The sequence below is a fragment of the Pyrgilauda ruficollis genome, unplaced genomic scaffold (assembly GCF_017590135.1).
Source record: "Pyrgilauda ruficollis isolate IOZ18807 unplaced genomic scaffold, ASM1759013v1 scaffold92, whole genome shotgun sequence".
NCBI classification, from domain to species: domain Eukaryota; kingdom Metazoa; phylum Chordata; class Aves; order Passeriformes; family Passeridae; genus Pyrgilauda; species Pyrgilauda ruficollis.
This window is the reverse complement of record NW_024531266.1, coordinates 1,749,955-1,763,316: the sequence shown is the minus strand read 5'-3', so window position 1 is coordinate 1,763,316 and position 13,362 is coordinate 1,749,955. Positions and strand designations below refer to the sequence as shown.

Here is a 13,362-nt window from a genome sequence, read left to right as displayed (position 1 = left end):
TTGGAGCAAAAACAACCCTTTCCCATTTTTTTATTTACTTCTTTCTACTTTTCCCCAAGAATTCGCCCACATTTCTAGCTTTCACCACCCTTTCCCCCGCAAATTAAAAAAGGAAGAAAAGAGGGAGTGAAGAGAAGGAAGTCGACAGAAAATAAGGAACATATTCGTGCAATTTCACAGCAATATCCCCGACAGAAATATCCCCACAACTATTCCTCCTGCAGCATTATTTAATTGTTTTGACAGCAGACATTGATAAATAATGGTCATACTTGACTTGTTAAGCAAAAAGCGTCCCTTTTATCAGGAGCTTATACTTAAAGTACAGGTCACTTCAACAATCTCAACAACGAGGCTTTGGTATACAGCACTTTCTTTTTATTATTTTTTTAAAAATAGCAGAACTCAGCAAAAAGCCTGAGCTCTCAGTTCCTTAGATGTCTTAACGTTATGTCTGATCATGCCTGGAGTAATATCACTTTTAAGGGCAAGGGATGGGATGGGGGAACAAGAGACTTTCTAACGTTATCGATTGAAAGCTAAGGCATCCAACTAGCCCTGATACAGTTGTTGAAACGGAAAGTTACAAGCTGGTCGTTAATACTTGCAATAAAATATCACACTCCTTTTATTCATTAACGACCGCTTTGCATGCAATATTTTATTTCAGGTATTTTAGCTGCTAACCTGTAAATATTTAAAAGAGGGAACTTTGTTCATTATTTTATGTTAATATTATTATTATTATTATTTCTATTCCAAACGCTTATCTAGTGAAATAGTCCTGAAGATATAATAATTCTACATATGGCGCTTTTATTTCACATCATATTTAAGGAAAGAAAAAGGACAAAAACACATAGAGTTAGACATATAATTCAAAGACCACGGTACAACCTTTTCTTTTTTTTTTTTTTTTTTTTTTCTTTTTTTACTTCAGCAAACAAAAAAAAAATAGTCAACTGACATGAAAAGTGGCAAGTCTTCCGATAATAAATAATAAATTACTTTATAATTTTGCAATGCAAGAGCAAACAAAAGGAGTGGGTTTTTTTTTCTTTTTACTTATCCTATTTTTTTCCTTTTTTTTTTTTTTTTTTTTTTTTTCCCTAGAGAGTGAGAGATAAAGAGAAAGGAAAGAGAGAAAAACAGTCGTTATAACCAATGACTATACACATCTCTGGGGGAGGGGAAGGTTCTTGGGCGGACACATTTCAAACACGATCCCGAGACGCTTTGTGGCAAAATAGAGGTATACCTTGTTGCAATGTTTTTATAAATTCGCCTTTAAAGAGGAATTCAAAAACCTATTTTCAATCGCATTACACTTAATAGGGGGTGGATCTCAACCAAACAAAATCAAAACCCCGCTACAGGCATGCTAGAAGAGACCCAGGAAAAACCCCTTGTTAAGAGTCAACTAAAAACAACATTGCAAACCAATGCAGCTCCACCTTCCTGCAAGGAATCTTTCAACAATGCAGGGCTGAATCGTCTCTTTCCTGATGATGGAAAACCTACTGGAGCTTCTTTTGGCAAGGCTATCCCCAATATAGAAACAGCACCATTCGGAATGGGAGGGACCGGATAGAAAGTCCCTCTACCTTGGTTTCTCCCTAAGATGTGCAGTCAAATGAAAAGATTTCCTTTTTTTTTTTTTTTTTTTTTTTTTTTTTTTGAGTCCCCGGGGAATGCCTCTCGTATCTTCCCCTCCAAGTTCTGTCTTCCTCCTTTATGTATTCCAATGCCTTTTAAAAGAAAAAATTTTTTTTTTTTTTTTTTTTTTTTTTTTTCGTTTTTGAGATCCACGAGTACAAATCTTTTATATTTGGAAAACGTCTTTTCGATACTCCTCTGATCATTGAAAAGCACGGGGTTTGTGGTTCTTTTAAGTATTTTTTTCTAGTAAGATCCCATGATTGTCTTCACAGTGTTGCTACCATATTACCTTGTCTTTTCAAATATGACTCCGTTCATCTCATGGAGCAGTTCCTTGCTAGGTTCCTTACAGGGTTGTTAAGTATTCTTTCCCCTAAATTTCGAAGTCCCAACACGTTCACTTTCCCACTCTCTTCAACAGGGGTGAGGGTAAGGGCAGAAACAACAACAACAGATATTTGAATGAATGTTCCTCATGCCTCAATAGGACTGGCTACCATGCTGTTGGGTGTATCTGGTAGCTGAGAGGACATTGATGCTACTTCACTTCCAGTAGAATTGGAACCAGGTCCTCCTTCTGAAAAATTAACCTGAAAAAAAAAAAGAGAGAGAGAGAGAGAAAAAAAAAAGAAGAAAAATAAGAAAAAGAACTGTTGCTACAACTGTAAAACTCAAAGCAAAAGTAGCAGGCAAAGAAGAATACAAAAATAAATATACAAGGCATGCAGCCAATAGGCCTGATACATCTCCACAGGAGGCTGTGTCATTGCTGGTTGCTCTGTTTAGCTTCCCCATTGACTTCACAGGAACCTTCTTCAGGCCTTCGGCCAAATCACCAAGAAAAAGTAGATTAAAAAAATGGAAGAAAGAAGACTGAAAAAATCAAGTAAATAAACACACAAACCTATTAATGAGGCCTTCTTCCCTGTCTTGCAAGAGTGGCAATCGCAAGAGGATGTTCTAGTAAATTATTTAGGAGTGCATGTGTTTTCTTGACATGAAACTGAAAGATTTTTTTTTCCCCTTTTGTGCACATACCAAAATAAACCTGGAAGGAACATCCAACAGCAGAAGGCATTTGAAACCAGCCATCCGCTTTCATTCCTGATTCGAGGCTGGTGCTATCTCTCCTTAACGAGAGTCTGTTTGATAAAGAAGGTCACACTATTCCATCTTAATGTGCCCCGCTGCTCCTGTTAGTTTAGGAGTAGTGCTGGGAATAGGCATGATTTGAAGGGTGGAGCTTTGTTAATCCAGAAGCATTTATTTGGCACCTATTTAGCTGGCCAATTCAGTGATTAAGGCCCTTTCCAGATTAGAGCCGTGTCTTGAACGGCCAGTGAATGGTCTGTTCTTTCAATTATTCTTTAATTTAGCTCTTTTCAGTATCACATGTTATGTTGAATGTATATCAATATTAATTTGTCTACCTAATGGTCTATTTACCTATATGTGTATGTGTATTTGGGCTATCCGTCTTCCATCGTGCCTTTTTTTTTTTTTTTCTTTTTTTGAACTATTTAATACAAAACCTCACTGCATCAAAGATTGTTAAAGTCTCGTATTTTGTTAAGGCACAGTAAGTAAAGCAACCAAAGGAGATGACTTTTTTCCTCACGTCTGACGGACAGCTTGATTAAAGCAGAAAAAGCAGTGGTTGCTTTAGATGTAAGAGGATGCAAATAGCCCTGCTGCTGTGCTACAGTTTCCTGAGCAAGCATAGTGTGCCAGCGAGGGGAACACACTGCAGACTGCTGTTGGGCAAAAGAAAAAGGATTCTGCAGGGGAGCATGATACTAAACTGAAAAGGTCTGAACACGGTGCTAGATTCAACTACAAACCTTTGTCTTCACTTGGTGTAAAAATAAAAATAAAAGAAAAAAAAAAAAAGAAAAGAAAAGGAAAAAAAAAGCCCAACAGATCAAAAAAAGATTTGCATGTTAATTTTTCATAACTGTAATTCTGAATCCCTGAAATACTACACACAATCTATCTTATTATTTTAAATATCTGGTTTTCATAGACTTAGGGCCAGGAAACTGGCATAAAATTGAACTTTTCTCCTTAACTCACCTTGTTGTGCCTAAGTGTTGTTGGCGATATGGTCCCATATGGGCTGTCAAGTGACATAGGCATAAGGAAGTGAGTTAAGGACAGAATTTTTTCCAAAAGGTCTATTTGGTTTTGGCTTAAAGTAGTTTATTATATTGTTTGAATTTTTCACCTACATATGTACTAGCAATTTCCTTTCCAAAGAACAACACTTAATGTAAGCTACATATGTGTATAGATTATGTATATATATAGATATGTAAAGTTATATCTAGAAGTACATGCTTAAGACATGGACTTTGAAATTTTAATTAAGATGTCATATTTGTCTGACAAAACAAGGGCCCTGGCTGACACTGTAATCATATATTTAAAATTCATCCTACAGCATAAAGGCAAAATCAACCTGAAGTGGGGAGGGGTGAATTTTAGAAACTGCTTTCGTAGATATAAGTACAATTAAGTGACACATAAACAATGTTTTGGTGAAGTGCTTTTAGATTTCAGGAGTGTGTGAGCTGTTATCAGACCTGAGTTGGGCCTTATCCAAACGCACACTCAACTACGAAATATCTCTGCTGTACACTAAGATCGATTTTGCACCAACCTCTGTGAAATCAATTCAGTTCTATGCTTTTACAGATGCAGTCGTGTACACCTTGCAATTTCTGGAAAACCCAGCTAATCTGGATTGCTTGACTCTCCGAGAGCATCTGACACCTGGAGTGAATCTCCTGTTGCTCTGACCCGGGTACCGGTTGGCTCGGGCTGGGAGCCGACACTTACTAGTTGCTGAAAAGCAGGTTGGTCTATGTCACTCTGCAGTGCGAAGTCACTCAGTACTTTCCAGGGCGGCTGGTAACTCTGCACCTCCACGGGGTTCGCCTGCAAACCGCCGTCATGTCTCTCCGGACTAGCAGCCACCATTGGAGTTCCTGTCATCCCTTGGATATTCTGTAAACAGCCCAGCAAAAGATGTTAATGAGCTTGGTTAGCTTTATTGTGCATAAACGCTGAGTCAATAAACTGCTTTCTATCTTATCTATACGGTCGCTTGTATTTGCTTTGTTAATCTGCTGTGAATGTCTTAGTCTATTCTACTCTAGGTCAGCCTGTTTCTACTCGCTGCATTTATCACGGTGGAAGTTTACTTTCTTTCCCTTTAATCCTCCTATTCGTCTCAAAGCATATCCCCTCCGCCCCAAGGTCTCTTGAACATGAGCACTCTGTATCTCGACTGCCAGTGGACGTCTCAGAAGGAGAAACGGTTAATCCTGCTCCGCTCTATAGTCCGCGTCCAGTCTGGTTTTGTTTTGCGTGACCTTAACTGGATCGTATATCCAGTGCACAGCAAACCTGGGGTACGTCATTAGCGCGCTCTTTAAAAAAAAAAAAAAAAAAAAAAAAAAAAAAAAAAAAAAAAAAACCAAAAAAAACCCCCCCCCCACAAAAAAAAAAAAAAAAAAAAAAAAAAAAACAAAAAAAAAAAAAACCAGCCCTCTCAGTATGCCCTGTGGTGCAGGCACAGTGTACAACATAACTCCAAGCCTCGACGAATAGATTGTTCAGGCGAGTTAACAACACCGTGTTTTATTGCATTCCAACAGGGTAAAATGAAACTCCTTAAATTCCACTTAATTGGGCAGCCTTATGAATTAATAGTCATTCTCGGGTCAGTCAGTATACACAGAGAGAGTAACAGACTCTTCTTCAAGCAGACTTACAACAACAATAAAAAAGAAACAAATTTGACTTAAAATGGGAACAGATAACTTGTTCTGCTGAACCCAGTGCATGCCGTTTGTTTACATCACCCATGCATATATCTGCAGAAAAGAGCTCTACACAGATATAACTATATATAAATTAACCTGTAAACACTATGTTTATTCTGAAAAATTTGTTTTGCATTTGTCTTTTTCTGCAGTGAGTGCACTGACAAATACACACACTTGTAGTATACAAAGTGCTAAGAATAACATCTCTTATTTTATTTTTAACTATTTTTACTTATGGATTTGCTCCTGTTTAAAAACACTGAAGAGGTCAAAGGCGTCATTTTCTCCTTAAGGAGCCCCTTGCATTTGCAGTATAAGTATTAGACGAGACTGGGTTTATTGCATCCCATAAGCTCTGCAAGTCTCACTCATGCTGCAGTGGAGTTAGTCTAAACTACTGCGTATTCTCAGCCCCACAAATTCTAAGTACGCTTAAGCAGCCTAAATCGGCTCCTCGCGGTGGTCTGTTTCTGTTGCACAGACAGCAGAAACTAACGGGTAATGGCTGAGCAGTATCACTTTCTTTGTTTTCAGGGAGATCACAAAAAATTAGCACCATCAGACCGAGCTCTGCGGCTGTCCGGGCCGGACATGCACCAAGCTTTTCTCCTTTGGAATTAAGGCAGACACGGACAGAGGATGAAGCCACTTACAGTTTTGTCATTGGGTTGCTGCTGCTGAAGTTGCTTCATCATAATGCTCCTTTTTTTGTCCTTGCATCGCTTGTTTTGAAACCAAACCCTGATGACCCTCGGGCTGAGGCCAGTCATTTCTACCAGTTGCTCTTTCATGAGGGCGTCAGGTCTGGGGTTGGCAGCGTAGCAGGTCCTCAAGGTGTGAAGCTGTTTTTCATTAAGGACAGTCCGGACCCGGGTTGTCTTCTCGGGCTGCTTGTGGACGTGGGGCCGCAGAGCTGGCTGTCTGGCAGAGATAGGTTCTGCTGTAAGGGAAGGGGAAGGGAGGAATAGGATCCCCATGAGTAGGAAGCAGGGAGTCTGCAGAGACTATGAATCTAAGCTGGTGGGACAGGGGAAGGTGGCGGGCGGGTGATGAACCCTCTTTCAAAGGCCATTCAAGCACTCAGATCTATCGGAGCTGCTGCAGCCTCCTCTGCTTTATGCACTGGTGGAGTGACTGACATTTCTGACTCCACAGACAATTAATTTGCAAAAACAAACCATCCCCCTAAAACCCCTAATGACAGAAGCTTGAACCTGTACTAAACTTGACAGGGGAGGGCAAGTTAGCTAAGGTGCATGTGTGCTAGGAAAGGGAGAGTTTTATGTATTTATTTCCCGACAAATCACCAAAACAGAATTTTGGCCCGAAAATTAGTGAAAGAATACTTAAATTAATCATAATTCGGGTCTGCTTCTTGTATAGTGAATCTAGCTCATCTTAGCCAGAAGCCGTGATAACGTGCAACAGCTCCCGGCGGTTTGACGCTCTCGAACCAGAACAAAAAAAGCCAAATCTTCTGCACCATGCCAATGGGAAAAAACCCTGTGAGAACCCCGTATCTCAAAGCACGGGAGATGGGGTTTATCTTAAAAAGTGGAAGTGGTAGGTGTATTTGTTTATACTTTGGATGAATAATTTAAAAATATCTATCTAGTGATTTTAAAAGGAGAGCAAGCCCACCAATTCGTAGAAACTGCCAAGAAATGCAAAACTACAGATGGCATCACATCAAGAGCTCGAAGTGTTCCTGTGGTTCTGCTATTCTTCTGTGCCTTGTGTAGCTGTAGCTATTATGTGTAATCTGACCCAGTCGAGGGAAAAATAAAAACAGTATTTTTTTTTTCCCTTAAACTGTTTAGCAAACAGTCAGAAGTGCTCGCTTTTGTACAGTCGGGTTCCGACTTTTCTAATTGTAACAATTCATCAGCAAATGCGATGACGACAATACGAAGGCTTCAAATCTTATCAGTATTGTACCTGCCGACACACTAAGCCTTTCGGAGACATGGCACAAGCACGATACAGGGAGCACAGTCTCTCTAGAATTCTGCTCTGACCAGTTATGGGATTATTTCTCCCTATATATAGATATGTCACCTGAAAGCAGCTCAGAAGAGGGAAATGAACCCGTTTTAGAATAGCTGTATTTACAAACAACTTTCCCAGTTACAGTTACTTGCATAGCAAAAAGGTCGGACAACCTTGTATTGTCCAACCTAGTTAGCCTCAGAGAAGTGTCCCTTCCTAAAGCTAAGGGTCTCTGAGTGTCTGACGTACCCGTTGAGAACTGGAAGTGTGAATGGAGTTGTAAGGTGGACCGACTCTGAAGTTACAAGGCTGAGTTTTGAGATGAAATTCTCATCAAATTACATGAAACGTTTCAAGAAGGCAAGAGTCACTTTAAATGGCAATTACCGAAGATTAGCTTGTTGACAGTTTTAAATTACAGCCTAAGCGCCAGCCTGTACTTATGAAGTCTATCTCTTTTCAGACCCTACTTCCTCCAGCGCTCAGAACTCCTGAGGCAGCGAAGGGGTCTGAAAGCTCAGACCTGCTCTCCGCAGCGGCTCGTCCCTCTCCGGCTCAGGCTCAGGGCTGCCCCGGGCTCGGGGAGGGTGACGGAGGAATCCCGCACTCGGTGCGTGGTGGGGGCAGGAGGAGGGCAGGCTGGCTGGCGGGGGCTCGGCCCCTCCGCAGGTGTTCCGCCTCACGGGTTCCGCGAACCCGGGCGTTTCTCGCTGCAGCTGGATTCGCTGCAGCCCCGAACGTGAGGCGCGCCTCGGCCGCCGCCTCTCCGCGGGCGCGCACGCTCAGGCCCGGCTCTCCACGGAGGTGCGGGACCCGCTGAGACCATGGGGCTCTCCCCGCCGTCCGGAGTGGGACCTGGCATCGCCAAACCCCGCGGGTTTCCGCGGCGCTGGGCGCGGGCGGTACCTGCCATCTGCAGCGGCCGAGCGGGATGCAGGGGGCTGAGAGGGTCCCCGCCGCCCAGGCTGGCCCTCTCCACCACGTCGTGGTCCGCCCGGCAGAAGAGGCCGTCCTCCCGCAGTGCGAATTCATCGCCGGGGATGAGCTGGCGGCTGCAGGCCACGCAGCGAAAACACTCGATGTGGTACACCTTGGCGCGGGCGCGCATCACGAAGTCATTCTTGCTGAAGCCGATGCTGCATTTGGCGCACTTGATGCCGTATAACCTGAGCAGGGCCCAGCCCAGAAAGAAGGAGAAGGGAGGGAAGCAGGGAGAGCGGGGGGGGAGGGGGGGAGAAAGGAAAGGGAAAAAGAAAGAGGTTTTCACTCCCGCTCGTGGGCAGCCCCTGGCCCCGCGTAGACGCGCCACACGCAATCCACTGCTTTTAAAAGCATGGAAAATACAGAAGCCAGAAGAGGAAAGGGATAAGCACTCTCAGTCGGTGCCCTGATCCCCGAGCCATAAAAGGCGGAGTGGACACAAACACACCGGTGAAAGAGGAGAGTTGGGAGGCAGAGGTGTAAGAAGAAACAAAAAAACGACCCCGTTTCTTCCCGAGGATATTCAACCTCTCCTTCTTGCCCCAGCGCTCGGGCTGCTGCAGGAGTAGGGCCGTCCCTGCCCTCTCTTTGCCTCCTCGCCTGACCTAGCCTGGCCTGGGTCTGAGCTAGACTACCCGGGCACACCAGGGAAAGGCGAGACTGCCGAAGCTGCCATCCGAGACACAAACGTGCCAGCTTCACCAAATTATGATACTTTTCACACGGAACCCACTCAAGATTTGCGCCGCTTGATGTGTGTGCGGACTGCCGTCAACTCAGCCTCCGGGACCCAGCGGGGTAACTGCCAGCGCAGGGTCTCTTCCCCTAGTCTCCTCTCACCAGATTAACTTAATTCAACAATATAAGCATAACACACATGCCTCCTCAGGCTTACATATATAGTAGCGTAAATCCTCTCTCCTGTCACCAACAAAAAGGCAGTTTCGGTGCTCTGACTCTGCAGCTTGTCTCTACCTCAGCGTCCCTGCCCCGTCTCTCCTCCTCCTGACGCTCCCACCTTGAGCCGGGGCTCAAGCGCTGCGGTAGGACCGGGAGGACAACCTCTCGCTGACAGCCCCACAAAGCAAATTACGAGTTTCTGGAGTGGGTGGCGGGTTCCTCGTCTCCTATGGAGGAGAGGATGACAGCTCACCCACCAGTAGATAAACACTAGAAAATGCTCCAGTTTGCTCCAGCTCGGGTGTCTTATTGAATACTCTCTCGTCTCCCACAGGATGCTTATGAGCCAGAAGTCCTTGGTATGATTAAAATTAACATCTTGCCACAAATGTACGGTACATGCACTGAAAAAGGTACTGGTACATAAACTGTGAAAATTGTTCTTAAAACTGAGCTACTATTTATCCCCACCAATTTCCTCACCAGTATACTTCTTGAGAGATACAGTCTGTAATGTATGCTTGTGAGTATACACTTCTTTAGCTTTTATGGTTATAGAAGTGTTCTAATCCTATATTCAGAACTACATATACCCGAATTACACCGTTTTGAGAAGAAAAAAACCCAAACGGCTGAACAGCAAAAGAACAGAGTGATCATAAAGTAGGCGCATTCATAGGTACAAAAGTTGCAGTGGTTGCCCACAGGTTTGACACTTAAGAGACTGGCTCATGGTCTAATTCAAAGCCATCTTGCACGTAATGCACTTTTTTCTTTTTAAATTGTAGCAAGTGAAATGTATTCTGTATTAATTTAAAAGAACTGATTTTTTTTTCCCTGCTCAGATTTCTTCCGCTTAGTTCTATAAGGAGGTAAGTGAACACATTTCGGTCCAAACGTTTTTTTGTTTTTTTTTTTTTTTTTTTTTTTTTGTTTTTTTTTTTTTTTTTTTTTTTTTTTTTTTTTTTTTTTTTTTTTTTTTGGGTTTTTTTTTTTGGTTTTTTTTTTTTTTTTTCATTTCAATTTAGAAAAAGGACAACATTTAAGAGAACTGTTCCAGCGTTCTTTTAAGAGTAAAGAATTTAAAAAAAAAAAAAAAGCTCTAATTTTCGCCATTTTAGAACTTGGAGAGTAATCTCACAGTGGCTTGAAGGAATGGTCTGCTTACAAACTGTGCGCTAGAGAAGGAAAGACTCGAGGGTTTTATTTCAATTCAGAATTATACAGAAATCAGAAAGGTATCTTAGGTGGCTAGGTGATTTGCTTCCAAAATTTTCTGCAAAAAAAAAAATAAAATTGTTCATACCTCAGTGTCATAGAAACTTATGATTTGGCAAACCCAGTAGGTGACACTGAAACGGATCAGCGTGACCCAGGAGCACAAATAATAAACACACTCGAAATTCCTGCTTTGGTTTCTCTATAGTGTCAGCATTGGCAACTCTCACATTTTATCAGTTACCAGATTTTAATGTGAGGAAGGAAGCGGTTCCATTATCTAAATATACCCAATTGTTCGCGAACAGATGATGGGCAATTTGATCTGCTCTGTCTAATTCATCAGTACAGATAAGATAAGAAAGAAAATGCAGTCAGATATCACCAAAGGGGTTAATATTTAAAAAAGATTAAATGTCAGTTATTTTAGCTAAGAAACATTTCGGTCTAGGTTTTAACGTCCCCATAAAAGGAGCCTCCAGTCCGAAGGAAATTTTGGGGTTGTTGTTGTTTTTTTTTTTTTCTGTTTTTTTTTTTTTTTTTTTTTTTTTTTTTTTTTTTTTTTTTTTTGTTTGTTTTTGTTTTTGTTTTTGATAGGCCTAGTTTAAGTAGGTTTTTTTGGGTTTTTTCCTATCGGTGTATTTATGTTTTACGGCATACCTGCTTGAAGTGCCTTTCTTTTGAATGTCACTATGTCTTTGCAGAAACACAGAGATGCATTTCTCAGGTTGTCTTAGAAAGTGATCTGTTCCGTGTTGCTCATAGTATCTACACTATTGAAAATATTCTCTGTTATCTACGATTATCCCCTTGGTTAGAATCACAGGATGCATTGCCAAAGTCCTCTGAAAGGTCCTACACGGTCCCGAACCTAGTTCTAGTACTACAGATATTTGCATTTGAAAAGAAGAAATAAAAAACTTCACTGCCAACTTTTTTCCTCGCAGGTCTATTCATAGGAAAACACATCAAAACATACCAATTATCTTATACCTGCTTCCTCACAGTTTTCCCTCTTTATTTCTCCGTCAAATTTTTAAAGTTTAAAAGACAAATAAATTCTCACCGAAAAATTAAACAACGTAAATGGCGTACCTGATATAATCTCTTTTACAGTAGGTTTTGCCATCCCTAACAAAGCACGTACAGGTCTCGTCCAAATACTGATTACACTCTGCACACTTCAAACACGCCGCATGCCATTCCAAATCCGGAGAAACCCTCAGAATATACTGATCGTGAATTTGATTGCCGCAACCAACACATAGGGAAATCAGACGTTTTTCTGAAATGAAAATAAATACATGATTGACTAACCGTTTACTCTCCTACAGAGATAAACACACTTTTAATGTCATTCCCTTATAAAGCGTATTGTGGGAGCGTTGTTTGGTTTCTGCCTTTTTTTGTTTGTTTGTATATTTGTGGGGGGGGTGGGGTGTTTGTTGGGGTTTTTGAGTTTGTTTTTTTTTTTTTTTAAAGAATATTACACTTCTGGATGGTAATTATAGTGTGCTATCAAAACCTTGCCTCGCTTAGGAAGGAGGTGGAACAAATGTTAAAAATGCAAGTGTGAAAAACCTTTGGGATGAAGGTCCTCATTTCAAAAACCTTGCATGGAATCAAAACTCCAAACTCCCAGGTTGTTTAATTTTTATTTTATTGTTGACTTGTTTGAAAGCCTTGCCTTACGAGGAGAGTACCTATGTGTTTCATTTGTATTTTAAGAGGCTCTGACTGGAAACGAGGAAGCATGGTGGGGTGCACTTCCCACTGAGCCCTTTCCCTCAGAAGAAGGGAGTCGAGGCTTCTAGCAAGAACAAGCATCATTACGGTTGTCACTTGCTCTCTTTTGCAAGTCTAATACCCCTAGACCGACTAGGTGCTGGATAGTCAGACAGCCTCACTGCAGTCTATCACGAGAAGAATTTAAGGCTCCGTTGTTGGAGATCCCATCAAAATCCTGTCTGCTCCCCAAACTTTAAAAGAGAGTAGGACCCCAGGCTGTTAACACATAAGGCTACGACAGAGCAAGCATGCAGGCATGGTAACAAAGGCACCTTCTCTACCATTTAAATGAAGTTCATCACTTTATCAGTTCGTCTGCTGAGACGATTACAATAGACAGCACATTTATTCCAACAACGGTAAAGATTCCGCCTTACTTTTTGGTGGGTCTCCCATGTCTCCCATATCTGTAAGAGGGTGTAATGTCCACAGTGAAATGGTGTACGGTTTCGTTTTAAGACCCCAAAGTAGGTTTGAAAGCTGTCGCTAAAAACAAGAATAACAATAATAATAATAATAAAAAAAAATAGAAGTATTAACACAGGCAAAAAAAAAAAAAAATAAAAATCGAAATCGGAAAAAAAAAGGGGAAAAATAAAAGAAAATGGTACAAAACACCACCGGCGTGGGAGATACTGTCAGGGCTGCGGAGAAAGAAGGGGACGCGCGGTGAGGCGCGGCGCCGGGGGCGCGGCGGGGTCCGTCCACGCGTAGCAGCGCGGGAGCGGTGCGGAGCGGAGCGGTGGCGGCGCAGGAGCGGCGCGGAGGCGCGGTGCGGCGCGGAGGCGCGGAGGCGCGGTGCGGTGCGGTGCGGTGCGGAGGCGCGGCGGTGCCGGGCTGGGCGCTGGCGGCGCGGGCACTCGCCTCGCCCTTATCTCTTACTCAAACTTCTCTGCTCCAACTCAGCCCGCTCGCCATTGGCGCGACGTCACGCGCGGGCACGTCACGCCCGCGCGCGGCCATTGGCTGCGGGCGGCGCGGCGCAGCTGCCCCATTA

The 13,362-nt window shown here is 42.5% G+C and overlaps 1 protein-coding gene across 1 annotated transcript; it reads right to left on the bottom strand.

Annotated features, from left to right (window-relative positions):
- Window positions 1-1,801: 1,801 nt before the first annotated feature.
- ISL1 (ISL LIM homeobox 1) lies at window positions 1,802-13,021 on the bottom strand. Its single transcript, XM_041489317.1, has 7 exons — window positions 12,987-13,021; window positions 12,743-12,851; window positions 11,673-11,862; window positions 8,385-8,644; window positions 6,143-6,429; window positions 4,498-4,665; window positions 1,802-2,249 (listed from the first exon to the last, which is right to left on the bottom strand). Exons 2-7 carry the CDS (start codon window positions 12,768-12,770, stop codon window positions 2,133-2,135), a joined length of 1,050 nt encoding a protein of 349 aa, XP_041345251.1. The 5' UTR covers window positions 12,771-12,851; window positions 12,987-13,021; the 3' UTR covers window positions 1,802-2,132.
- Between the last annotated feature and the right edge of the window lie 341 nt (window positions 13,022-13,362).